At 35.2% G+C, this 12,365-nt stretch overlaps 1 protein-coding gene across 4 annotated transcripts in view; it reads left to right on the top strand.

The window, feature by feature from the left end:
• LOC592507 (mitogen-activated protein kinase kinase kinase 5) overlaps positions 1-12,365 on the top strand; it is a 38,559-nt gene that overhangs the window by 18,286 nt on the left and 7,908 nt on the right. Inside the window, exons 17-28 of one of the 4 annotated variants that reach the window (XM_030995400.1) lie at positions 640-767; positions 1,184-1,287; positions 1,831-1,969; positions 2,389-2,450; positions 3,049-3,114; positions 3,390-3,490; positions 4,738-4,868; positions 5,444-5,534; positions 6,395-6,439; positions 7,694-7,726; positions 10,981-11,107; positions 11,990-12,055. In XM_030995400.1, the coding sequence (XP_030851260.1) occupies positions 640-767; positions 1,184-1,287; positions 1,831-1,969; positions 2,389-2,450; positions 3,049-3,114; positions 3,390-3,490; positions 4,738-4,868; positions 5,444-5,534; positions 6,395-6,439; positions 7,694-7,726; positions 10,981-11,107; positions 11,990-12,055 (1,093 nt within the window). Of the gene's footprint in view, positions 1-639; positions 768-1,183; positions 1,288-1,830; positions 1,970-2,388; positions 2,451-3,048; positions 3,115-3,389; positions 3,491-4,737; positions 4,869-5,443; positions 5,535-6,394; positions 6,440-7,693; positions 7,727-10,977; positions 11,108-11,989; positions 12,056-12,365 lie in introns of all 4 variants that reach the window. The other 3 variants (XM_030995399.1, XM_030995403.1, XM_030995402.1) reach the window with 3 other exon arrangements.

Genomic DNA, 12,365 nt, shown 5'->3' with positions numbered 1-12,365 from the left:
GCTCATTATGAGTCATTTGAGGTAGAATGTTAATCATTTGTCAAAGGAGACAGTATTGCACAATAAGATCACCGTCTGCCTCGCAATATGACTTTTGTTATACATGTGGGTTCAAGTCCAGCACTGAACTGACAGAAATGGTTGTGGCCAAGTTGCGTGTAAGTGTGCCCCTCCCTTCTATTCTCGATTCAGGCTCGGGTTCAGGACAGAACATTAAGTGGAGGCCCCGTGTGTAGGAGAGTCACTCCCTATGCATGTTAATATGCTACACTTCTCGCAACGAGTAGGGCAAGGGCGTATCCAGGATTTTTTTTTTTTAAGTATTTAGCGGCGAATCAGCCAAGGGGGAATAAGCTTCAAATATTTCTTCTGTAATGAAATATTGTACCAAAATTAGACAAGGCAACACACTGGCATGACATTTGGTGCGCTTGTAAGTTAACTCCCCGTTAAATTTCATGCAGGTTCATTATCAAAGCAGTTTTTCTCAACGATTTTAATATTAATCATCTGAATATTGTATACAGACGTTAGGCATCATTCTATGCCTTCTAGAATAAGTTATTTTGGTGGTTGCTCTTCTAAAAGACTCTGATCTTTCTCCTCAACTTCACCATTTTCACTCCTCCCCCTCTACAGGGAGGTACAGCCCCTGCATGAAGAGATCTTGCTCCACTCCAGGCTCAGTCATAAAAACATCGTCAAGTATCTTGGCTCAGACATCGTCGGGAACACCTTCAAGATCTATATGGAGCAGGTCCCCGGCGGTAAGTATGGTAGTGCAAGAAAGATTTGTCTGAATATAAATAAATTCCTTCAGTGTTTCTTATGGTATTATATTGTGATCTATCTTCAGAACTACTCAAGCTTCAAGGTGAATCAATATTATGGACCCAAAGTTTATGTTATATTAATATGGTGTCCATTTGTGGTAAAAAAAAAGAATTGTGTATTAAGCAAAGATTTTGGAGAAAAGCTACTGAAACAGGAATGATTCTGGCAGGGCACTGCTATATATATTCATTGCATAAAAATCTTCAACATATAATTTCATCTTCCATGTATAGTAGAAGATCTTATACCTACTTCACATGGACACTATCATATTTTTTGCCCCAACTTTATGGAATGACCCATATCGTAAATCAAAAACTATTTGATTGACTATTTTATGAACATACAGGGAGCCTGTCTGCATTGCTGAGGTCAAAGTGGGGTCCTCTGAAAGACCATGAAGACACCATCATCTACTATACCAAGCAGATACTGGAAGGTCTTAGATACCTGGTAAGAAACTATTTTCTATTTCATTTTCGTTGGAAAAATAATTCTTCTCTCTTCCATCCACCCCTTCGGTTCCACTTTTTATAAGCTAATCTCAAAAATATATACTGGTATCTTAATCCTGAAAGTATTTAGCTTAATTGCTTTTTCTAATGATTTAAAAATGGGGTAGAGTTGAAGGGGGTACAATGTTCCCCCTTACCAGTCAAGAGCAATAGATCAGCGATAAATTGTGCACCCATCTCCAACAGTACTTCTTCATTTATTATGCTAGACTTTTTATCTTTTGTCAATTATTTTTAATGCAAATAATTTTCTGAAATATGTACTTTTGTTTTGATTTGAATTTGAATGAATGGTGGTGGTTATTTTACTTGACTGTTAAGAGAGCAAAAATGCTTGTAAGTACATGTAAGCAACCAGACAGCCGACAGCTTAAGGTCCTCTCTTAGGGACCTGGTAATGAGATTTAACAAAGAAAAACTTCTTTTGATGCAATTGATACACGAGAGAGTAAATTTTGACATCCTTTATCTCCCATTTCAGCATGACCAAAAGATCGTCCATAGGGACATCAAAGGAGACAACGTACTGGTCAATACATACAGCGGAGTGGTCAAGATTTCAGACTTTGGGACATCCAAGAGACTAGCTGGCTTGAATCCAGCAGCAAGCTCATTCAAAGGTGTGTATTCTTCTCTTTTCTTCTCTCTTACTTGACTTTCCTTCTCATATTTTATCTCTTGAATATATCAAAATTATTCTCATTCAGACACACACAAAAAAAAAAATGCTGCAGGAAAATAGTGCATTGCTCTTTACATGTACATGTACATGTATCTGTATCTTTTCATACACAGATAACTATTTATATACTACACATACAGTGTAGCACCCATTCTATGCCAGCTGTGAGGAAGTTTACACGCAATATTTCATAAATATTTTAAGAGTTATGTTTTGGACAATATTATAAAGGATAAATATTTATGATTGTTAGTGCTATTTGATGCATGTTAAAAACAATTTTGCTGATTGCTCTCTTTCTTTCTCTCTCTCTCTCTCTCTCTTTTTCTCTCTCTATCTCTGTCTCCCACTCTCTAGGCACCCTTCAGTACATGGCCCCGGAAGTGATTGACAAAGGTCTAAGAGGTCATGGCGCTCCAGTAAGTATAGATTTTAAATGTATGATTGGATGTATGTGTGTCATTTATTCTAGGTGTATAGTCATGTAAATCAAATCAAAGTCAGATATTTCAACCACTGGGGGGTGTTTCACAAAGATCCTAAGTCGAAATTATCTTTAAGTTGGACTTAAAGTTAAAGCCATTGGCATCTCTGAAAATATTCTGTAAAAGTTATTTAAAAAGGCATAAAATGTTGATTCAAATCATTTATATTTTCTATTATCAAGGAGATTTTATGTTCTTGATGTGGAATTTATGAAAAGTCTAAAATACTTCCATTTTTGCTTCTGAATATATTTCTCTTAAGGCTACAAATGGCCCTCCATAATGTTTAAGTCCAAAGTAGAGTTAAGTTCGACCTAGGATCTTTGTGAACCCCCCCCCCCTGGAATACCAGGAGGAAAAGCTTAATTTAATGATTGTGGCATAGAGCTTCCTATTATAGTTCTAGTTTATGAAAAAAAAATTGATTACACACAAAAGTTGAGAATACTTAATAAAATGAAATTACAGTATTGTCACTTTTTTATTAAATGAATGGTTTTATTCTTAACTTTTGTCCTCTTCTTTCTTGTAGGCTGACATCTGGTCACTGGGTTGTACCATCGTTGAGATGGCCACAGGAAAACCCCCTTTCATTGAGGTGAGATATTTATGTACATTACTACTATCGTGTCAAATTAGTCACTACATACCCAGTCAGTTGAACACTTGAACAATAGCTGCATGTATGTAGAGAAAAGGGATGTTTCAGCCTGGTTTTGAATGTGACCTGCTACACTACGTGATACAGGTGAAAAAATCTTTTGATAAATTGCCAGTTTGGAATAATTGCAATTAATGAATTCATGCATCTAAGTATATATTTGTGGAAATAAGACAAATGATTAAGTTTTCTTTTCTTGTTCTTTTCTACAGCTGGGTTCACCTCAGGCTGCCATGTTTAAGGTTGGATTCTACAAGGATCATCCTGAGATCCCGGAAAGCCTCTCAAACGCAGCCAAGGAGTTCATACTCAGGTACGCTTGATTCATCGGATGCTCAGTTGAGGATGTTCAATAAGCGATTTTGTAAATATTTGTGCATGGGTAGATAAAGGTCATTCGTTCCCAAATTGTAAAACCATTGCGACGAATACTGGTATCGTGCTCATGAAAGTTATGTAATCAGTATTCATTCATGCACCGACAGTACATTTATCTGATGCACAGGTAGAAGTATTCTTCTCAAGAGGCAAACAAAAGGTATTCATGAAGCACCTCCATCACTTCAGTAGTGATGTTTCTAAGTGGCACAAGTGGGACGTATCCATCGTGTAAAAGATCTGTGGATATTTTGGGGTAATTCGTTCCTCAAAGCTATTCACGAAATGGCTTATTCGAGAACCCCATGTTTCAGAGTTGTTTTTTAATCTAACTCTACAGCTCATTTCAGTGTTTGTACAGAGTCTGCATTTTAACCCATGTCAGTTTACACTTTAGTTTGTCATTGTTGTTGAATTTATCAGTTTTACTTCCTCAAATTTGCAACAATTAATCTTATTTTCCAATCCTTTATAGTTTGAAGAATTTTTTGAAATTCAATTAACCAATGTGAAAGAAAATGCGAAATTTAACCTCAAAATAAGAAACTAATACTAAATTTTAAAAGGACTCATATTAATGTAAAACTTTCTAGGCTACAAGAAGATTAAAAACATTCTAGAAGCAGTTCGAGCCATGTTTTATATGTGGCGCATTTTTGGTCAATGCAGCCACAGAAGAAGTCTTTAGAAAATTGTTGTAAAAGTTACTTTAATGATAAGATTTTAATGGAAAATATCTGATAATGTATGCTCCTCATCAAGCAGTTCACTTTCAAATCAGAAGGGATCATCAATTTATTGCGTAATTGAAGAATAGTTTTGAATAAATACATACTCTGACAAGTTTGGTTGTTTGATGGTTGACCTGACTGCTAAGAAAGCATGTGTATGCTTGTAAGAAAGCAATCGGGGGACCCAGGGTTTTAAATCCTCTCTGAGGGACTTGGTAATGAGGATTAATGCCTTACCAAAGGGCACTATAGCGCATCGACTTGGTTTCGAACCTGGGACCTGGGACCTCCTGGTTACAGGAGCACTGCCCTACAACGAAGCCACCGTGCCTCCTCTAGTACAAGATAACAGATTCAATACACATTTGTTCACAGCTATTCTGTAATTTTGTAGTATTTGTCAGTTCTATGTTAAAATTGTTGAAATTTTGTGTCCTTTTTTATTTTGTAGATGCTTTGAGCCCGACCCAGAGAAGAGGGCTACAGCCCATGATCTTCTTCAGGATCCATTCCTGATCAAAGGGAGGAAAATGAGCAAAAAAACTTCAGCAGCTGATTATAGGACGGACAGAAGCATATCAAGTAGGTTCATGGATAGCATGTGTTTGCATGATGATGATAATGATGATGATGGTGATGTTAATAGTAATGATATTGATAGTGATGATGATGATGATGATGATGATGATGATGATGATGATGATGATAATGATAATGATATTAATAATGATAGTGACTATTATGATGATGATGATGATGATGATGATGATGATGATAATGATAATGCTGATCATAATGATAATGATATTGATATTAATGATGATACTGACGGTGATGATAATAATGACAAAAATTATAAAGATATTGACAATTGTAGTGCTAGTAATGAAGATGATGATGATAGTAATGATGTTTTTCCCATCACGAGTAACCAACCAAGGCACTATCAACCAAAACATCCAACAGTATTGAATTTGATGCTGCTTAGAAGTATCGTCTTGCATGGTGATGTAGTTATACAGTAGCTTGACTTCCCCCCTCTCTCTCTCACATGGTGCAACCGTAAACCTGTATAGTATTGAATTCAGTGTCCAACTTTGACATACATGCTGTTATTGTCAAAACTATAATTTCATCATTACTCTTACAATTGTCAGTGCCAATGGTTAATCCTGGTAGCCGTCCAGAGTCTCCCCTGACCCTAGCATCGACTCTCTCCAACTTCAGCGAAGCGGATGCAGCGTCCAGGTAAGTCTCAAAGATATCTTGTCTTGTTTTGAAAAGTTTGTTCAAGGGAGCTTTTAAGGAGTTTAAATTATCATTTTAATTCAGATTTTCTGTACAGTGATTCTAATATGTGTGTGTTTGTTTTGTTTGTTTTCCTGTTCTTGTTTTTGTTTTGGATCGTTATTATTGTTAAAAAAATTAATAGAGCATATTTTCCAGTTTTACATAATTCTTTTTGAGATTTCGAGAGCTAAATGTAAATTACTCAAGACTCCTACTTTTTAATTTCTTCAATGCTCCAAGAAGCAGACCAAACCATCACCATGCGTGTCCCATTTTTATGAGATTAGTGATATATATTTCTTTTTCTTTGGGTCCCCTAGACTTCAGATTTGTGCAGCTTACCTTCTTGTAAAGCTTGTTGCTTATTTGTTGTTTTTGTGACACAGGCATCTGTATTGTGACAACAGGCTTATATATTGGCTTATTTTTAGAACCACATACAATGTCCATGTGCTCAAGAAATGCCCTGTAAAATAGATTGGTGAACAGTCAAAACACATTTTTTATTGTCTGTTTATGTACTGTGTTTTGGTTTATAAGCTCACTATTTATTCATGATAAGAGCTATGTTATTATTATGGTCATTATTATCTCACATTCACTTTTATTTTATGTTGCCTGTCCAGTTGTCTTTAACTACAAATATTGCTTTTCAATGCCCTTGCACAATCATTACTGTAGTTCATGTTTTCCTGTGTTTTGCTTGTGCTTATAACAGTCAACAATTTATGAAAACCAAGCAGATAAGCCTAACCTGAAAGAGTTTGAGAATTTAAAAATTGTAAGGATCACATATTTGTTGCACTCTCACTTTGCAGTATCCGGCTTGACAAGCGAAGATCACTCGAGCTTTTATCACCTGGGTGAGTTGTTGTCAATCAAATTGTTTGTTGGTACATTTTCTGTGACTATTTTGGCCTAAATATTACAAAGTTAGACTACATATAGAGTACCGAAGTGTGACGTCATCCTAGCCAAGTTGTCAAGGTTGCTGGTTTCAACAAATTTCATGCTAAACAATGGTTTGGTGATCACACCAGCACCAAATTCTAAATTGGCCCTGCTCCATCCCGCTGCTTGAATGATATCATGGTAAACCTCATGCACAGGCTCTGTTGTTTAGAACCAGTAACCTGGACGACGAGCGAATATGAAATTAGCACTACGGTACTCTATATAGCTTGGTTAAATCATGGACCTACATGTACTACGTTGTAGGTGGTTAAATTGTCAATTTACTATGGACGGCCAACAGGTAAAATTAAGGAAAAACAAGAAGAAGCAAAATATATGTACAAACAAAAAGCTTTACATTTTTTTGTCTGTGTAAGTTTTTTGTCTGCTAAATTACAAAGGGCACCTCTTTTTTATTTTTCAAAAACATTTTTTGTATATATTTTGTGTGTGGCCCGGCCCTTTGACCTACTATAGTATAAAAATTGGGCACATACCTTTGTTAAGGTTTAAACTTCTTTCGTGAATTTGTGCCTTACTGTCTTTATCCTTTCATTGCACACACCCCTGCCGAATTTCATGCTCCAAGAATATAAATAGCGCCCTCAAAGTTCTGAAAATGGCTTTCTTTCTGTGGCCATAGCTCGTTCCTGGCCAAACCCGTTCCCCTCAATGCATGCATATAGATTGCGATTCTAGTTATGATCATTGTTATTATTATTATTATTGTTGTTTAAGTTGTGGTTCCTACTATTTTCATTGTTGTTTAAAGCCCCACTGTCCTACTTGTAGCTACTTGCTCCCTCTATATAGAAAACTTCCGCAATCGGTGCCTGTTGGTCCCCCATGATCCTCTATTTCTTATGTTATTTGAGAGCTTAGTTAATGAGATAGCCACCTGTCAGTGACCTCGCTGTGTGGTCTAATCCCTCCTAGCCACACTAATATTGATAAGCTTTAAGTTGTTGTTACGGTAGTTGTTACTATTATTTTTTATTGATGTTACTATTGTCATTATTACTATTATTGTTATCATTAATAATTTTATTATTATGATATTATTATTTTTGTTAACAATTATTACTATCATTATAATTATCATTAATATCATTATTATTATTATTATTTATGAGTTAAGAAATATTATTTCTTTATCTCCATAGACATTATTCCTGGCATAATTCATCTTTACTCAGGTAGAATGTATACGTTTTTACATTTTTTCTTTGAGAATTTTGAGTGAGGTGTGTAACCAAAAATATTAGATAACATTACAAAAACGGAGCATTTTAGATAGCACAAATAATATAATCCTGAAGTGTTTGCTGTAGGTACTCTTTTCAAGTCTTTCAAACCTAAATATATTTACTAACTTTTGTATGCTTTCATCATTTTTCCCCATTCATTTACGAATTTTTGTTAGCATGGCGGTATGATCATCATGTACATGTATTACTAATATGGTTTTGTTTCAATGTGTCGCAAAAACCATATGCAGGGGATCGGCTACATTTTTATCATCTTATCAATTTCTATCAATTTAAAGCTGATCTGGAGTTCTGGTGTGGGCAACGTATGTTGAGAGAACTGCCTCTAATTAATTTTGGATTGTTAACCCTGCAGTAAATTGATTGTTTGGACCAGTAAATAAAAACAAACTCACAAAAACTTGCTGGAAATCATCTTCAATAAAAACCACAACTCTCATTTGCACATGGTGCCGGGCCTACCGTACTTACCTTGATTTCCTTGTCATTCTCTGCTCATTACTCAGCCCCTAAACATTTTCTACCAAAATTGTTTGGCACATTTCATTTATTTGTTATCTTGAACATTCAGTGTAAGTTTTGTTGGATTATGTGAGAATTTATTTTCTATCATTTTCAAACTCAAACTTATCATTAATTGTGAGAGAACTTCCAAGATCAGATTTAGATATTGATAAATGAATCACTAAACGAGTAAACTTAAAAGAAGGATGCAGCTAGATAATCATATTTCTAACTGAATGCACGAAAAGCATACCAAATAAAAAAAAATCATAATCACACAAATAATCAAGGTTGTTACAAAAGCATAGAGACTATTATCAAATTTTGATAGTGCGGGCTAAAAAGGAGTATGGAATGGTTATACCATTTTCTTTTTGGAGGGAGGTTCTTTCTATCTGTTTGTAGAACTGAGCATATATGCATGTAGTTTTTGAAGTTTCCATTGTCTTGCAATATTTAATCAGTAAATCATTGAAAACGTAAAAATGCATACCATGTAAAGAATACAAATTTCCACCGCTTTGCTTGGAAAATAAGTATCATCCTTATGAAATAATAGGCATCTGCCATTCAGTGAAAACATGTGTGTACCATACAATGATACTTTTTTGACCATTTTCTCTTTATAGCCATTAGTTGTATTTTCATGTATAATAAAACCCTTTCCTTATACCTCTGGTATTTACTACATTTTCCACTATATATTTGGTAATTGGTATACTACTAACTATTAGGAGCATTGTAGATTAGACCTAACGTCAACTGTTTCCATGACAACCATATATTTGCAGTGTTATAAAGCCATAGCTTCTTGAGAGGGATAGTTGTGTCACAGGAAGTTGCTTCTGATTGGTCAGGGATTTCATGAAGCTCCAACATAGTTCCTCTTCATATAGATTGTACGTGGGAGGGAACTATCTGGAGCAACATTATTTAACCTATGCCCCATCTCTCGTATGCATAGATGCGTCATTCCATAAAGTTAGGGCAAAAAAATATGATGGTGTCCATGTAACGTAGGTATGAGATCTTCTACTACACATGGAAGATGAAATTATCTGTTGAAGTTTGTATGAAATGAATTTACTTAGTAGTGCCCTGACAGAATTGTTCCTGTTTAAGTTGCTTTTCTTTAAAATCTTTGCTTAATACACATTTTTCTTTTTACCAGCGTTACATGGACACCATATTCATATAACATTACATAAACTTTGGATCCATAATATTAATTCACCATGAAGCTAGAGTACTTCTAAACATAGTTGGCTATGTTTTGTTTTGCAATACTCAATTTGAGCAAACATTTTTACAGTTGATTGGAGACATAGTTTCTCACTTCTGGTATGTCACAAAAATTGCCCCAACTCTGTTGAATAACCTAGATATGTTTGTCACAACTATCTCTCTCGATAGGCTATGATGCTATCATTTAGAGTTTGTTGTGTGGTGCTCAGCAGATGGCTTGTTTCCCCAAGCTGTAAATCAGAAACCTTTGTCATTCAGCTCTGTGAGTGACCAAGAGTAGCTTCAAATGGTTCATGCTGTAAAATATTTTAATTCAACAATGAATTTGCCGTTTGTGATAAGTTTGTGGTTGTTTTGACCAACAAACATGTATCAAGTAACTTATGAAAAACCTGCTGCAATACCGGTACACTGAAATGTACAAAGGGATGTATGGTTTTATAAAACAAAACAGCAAAGGGGATTAATCATACCTTACTTATAATCACTCTGCAGTTTCAAAATATGCTCAACAAATTCCATTTTCACAACTTCACTCTGCTATTTACTCAGCGATTTTGACTCCATGTATTTCTATCCAAATATTATATATCCAAACACATTTACTTGATGTTAGTTGATAAATGTTGATTTAATTTTTGTCCCTGTTTTAAACGAGACGGGTTAAATGTTGACATGTAACCAACGTATTGAGGAGAAGCTTGTGCCATTTGATGTTTTTTCTTTATACAGAAATATGACACCATATAAATGCTGTGAATCATCATCATCATCATATGTAAACAAATGGGCAGCTGGGTGTTCACTTTACACAAATTACATAAACCTCTGATATTATTTGGTTGTGTGCTGTCATGGGCATCGCTCTTAGTTGTGTATTTTTTAATAAAGGTGTGAGTGATGTGCATTTTCAACATGTTTTTCATTAGGTTCACATCTTTTGATTTTTTTTAAAGGGATATAAATCAAATATACCATGCAATACTTTCAAGGCACAGGTAAAATTATGGATCTTTGATGATTGGCATGAAGGCTATATTCTTCAGAGCCGTGCCCCTCAGTTAACAGTGCTATGCTAGTCACTCTAGATAATCCATAGTTTCGACTGGAGCCTCTCAAGGCATGGTACATACAGTGCGTCCCAGAAAAAAGGAAACCAAGAATGATCAATGTTTTATGAAAACTTAATCACAATTACTTTTTGGTACCCTTTCTTCAAATTGATTTTAATTACTCATGCTTGAACTATGCAACATGTGACTTGCATAAAATGAAAGAGGAGGATCTAAGCTTTACAAAAATGTGACATTTATTAATTAAATTGTGATTAAGTTATGATAAAACATTGATAATTCTCGGTTTTGTTTTTTCTGGGACGCACTGTATTTGACTATCATTAGTATTATAATTACTTTGTATTCTGGATACAGCAGCAGTGAAGATGGTCTGGAGACACCGGTCACCCCCGACAATAGGGAACAAGGTGGTTTCTACATGCTGAGGAAAGACAGCGAAAGACGCCAGACGTTACTCACTATCATTGAAGGCGATGGGGATAAGGTGAGTGATTTTGATGAGTTTCTTTCCGTTCAAATTGGCAACAGCAAAATTTATCTTTATGCTAAGTAAAGACAGCGAGGGAGGGCAAAGATTACTCACTATCGACTCAAGCATTGGCCTCTGCATTTATCTTGATAATTTTTTACTTACCTCCATACTTTCAAGCTTTAAATTATGCATTTTTATCTGTGTGTATTTAAGTTGTCACTCTTTATGTAAATCAATTATATTAAATACTATTATTGTTATTTGAATGTTTTATATGTGATTTATCAATAAATGCAGAAACATCTGCTAAAAAAAAAAAAATTAGTTAGGTGATGTGGGGAATTTAAGTAATTTTTTTTAGTTTCTCTCTATTCAAATTGGCAACAACATAACTAATTATCTAAAAGCTGAGGGAAGACAGCAAACTCATTTTAATTGAAGCTGGTGGGGACATAGTGATTTTTTTTTAAATAATTTTGTTTTCTACTCAAATTGGCAACAATAACATTTGTCTCTGTGCTAAGAAAAGGCAATGCAAGATGATAAACATTTTTATTCACTGGAATTGATGGAGATGGAGAGCAGACAGCGAATTTTTATTACAGAATGAGTAACTCAGTTTTTCTCTTTAAATTGGCAACAACTTTGTCTTTCGCTTTGACATTCATGAATGACTCACTGTTTCGTTAAACTTTGAGATGGAAAACTGTAGTCACTATCATTGAAGAAGATTAGGACATTATGAGTGATTTTATGAGAGGATGAGTGAATTTCTCTCTTCAAATTTGCAACCATATCATATGTCTTATGTCTGTTTGTTGGGGAAAGGCAGCGAGAGCCATTGCTAATGTAGGACTGAATATATAGATGACTTATTCCATTGTTTATTGACAGATTGTGAATGAATGGATGAAGAAATTGCAACTGAGCGGTGATAGACCACCAACCAAAATTACAACAGTAAGTATACATGACATTCATAGACCTGTCATATTTTCCCTTCCCCCTTCCTACCCCCCCCCCTTTTTCCCTCTCTCTCGCTCTCTCTCTCTCTCTCTCTCTCTATCTCTCTCTCTCTCTCTCTCTCTCTCTCTCTACCTCCCACTCCTCCTTATTCCTTTCCCTCTACCCCTCTCTCCATTCTGTTTTTGCATCTTTCTCTCTCTTTCTCTCTATTTCCCTACCTCTCCCCCCTTTAGTACCGGTATCTCTCTTTCTCTCTCTCTCTCTCTCTCTCTGTTTGTGTTTGTCATATTGTCCATGTATGTTT

The sequence above is a fragment of the Strongylocentrotus purpuratus genome, unplaced genomic scaffold (assembly GCF_000002235.5).
Source record: "Strongylocentrotus purpuratus isolate Spur 01 unplaced genomic scaffold, Spur_5.0 spur5_scaffold_21, whole genome shotgun sequence".
In the NCBI taxonomy this organism is placed as follows: Eukaryota; Metazoa; Echinodermata; class Echinoidea; order Camarodonta; family Strongylocentrotidae; genus Strongylocentrotus; species Strongylocentrotus purpuratus.
This window is presented reverse-complemented; position numbering and strand designations above follow the sequence as displayed.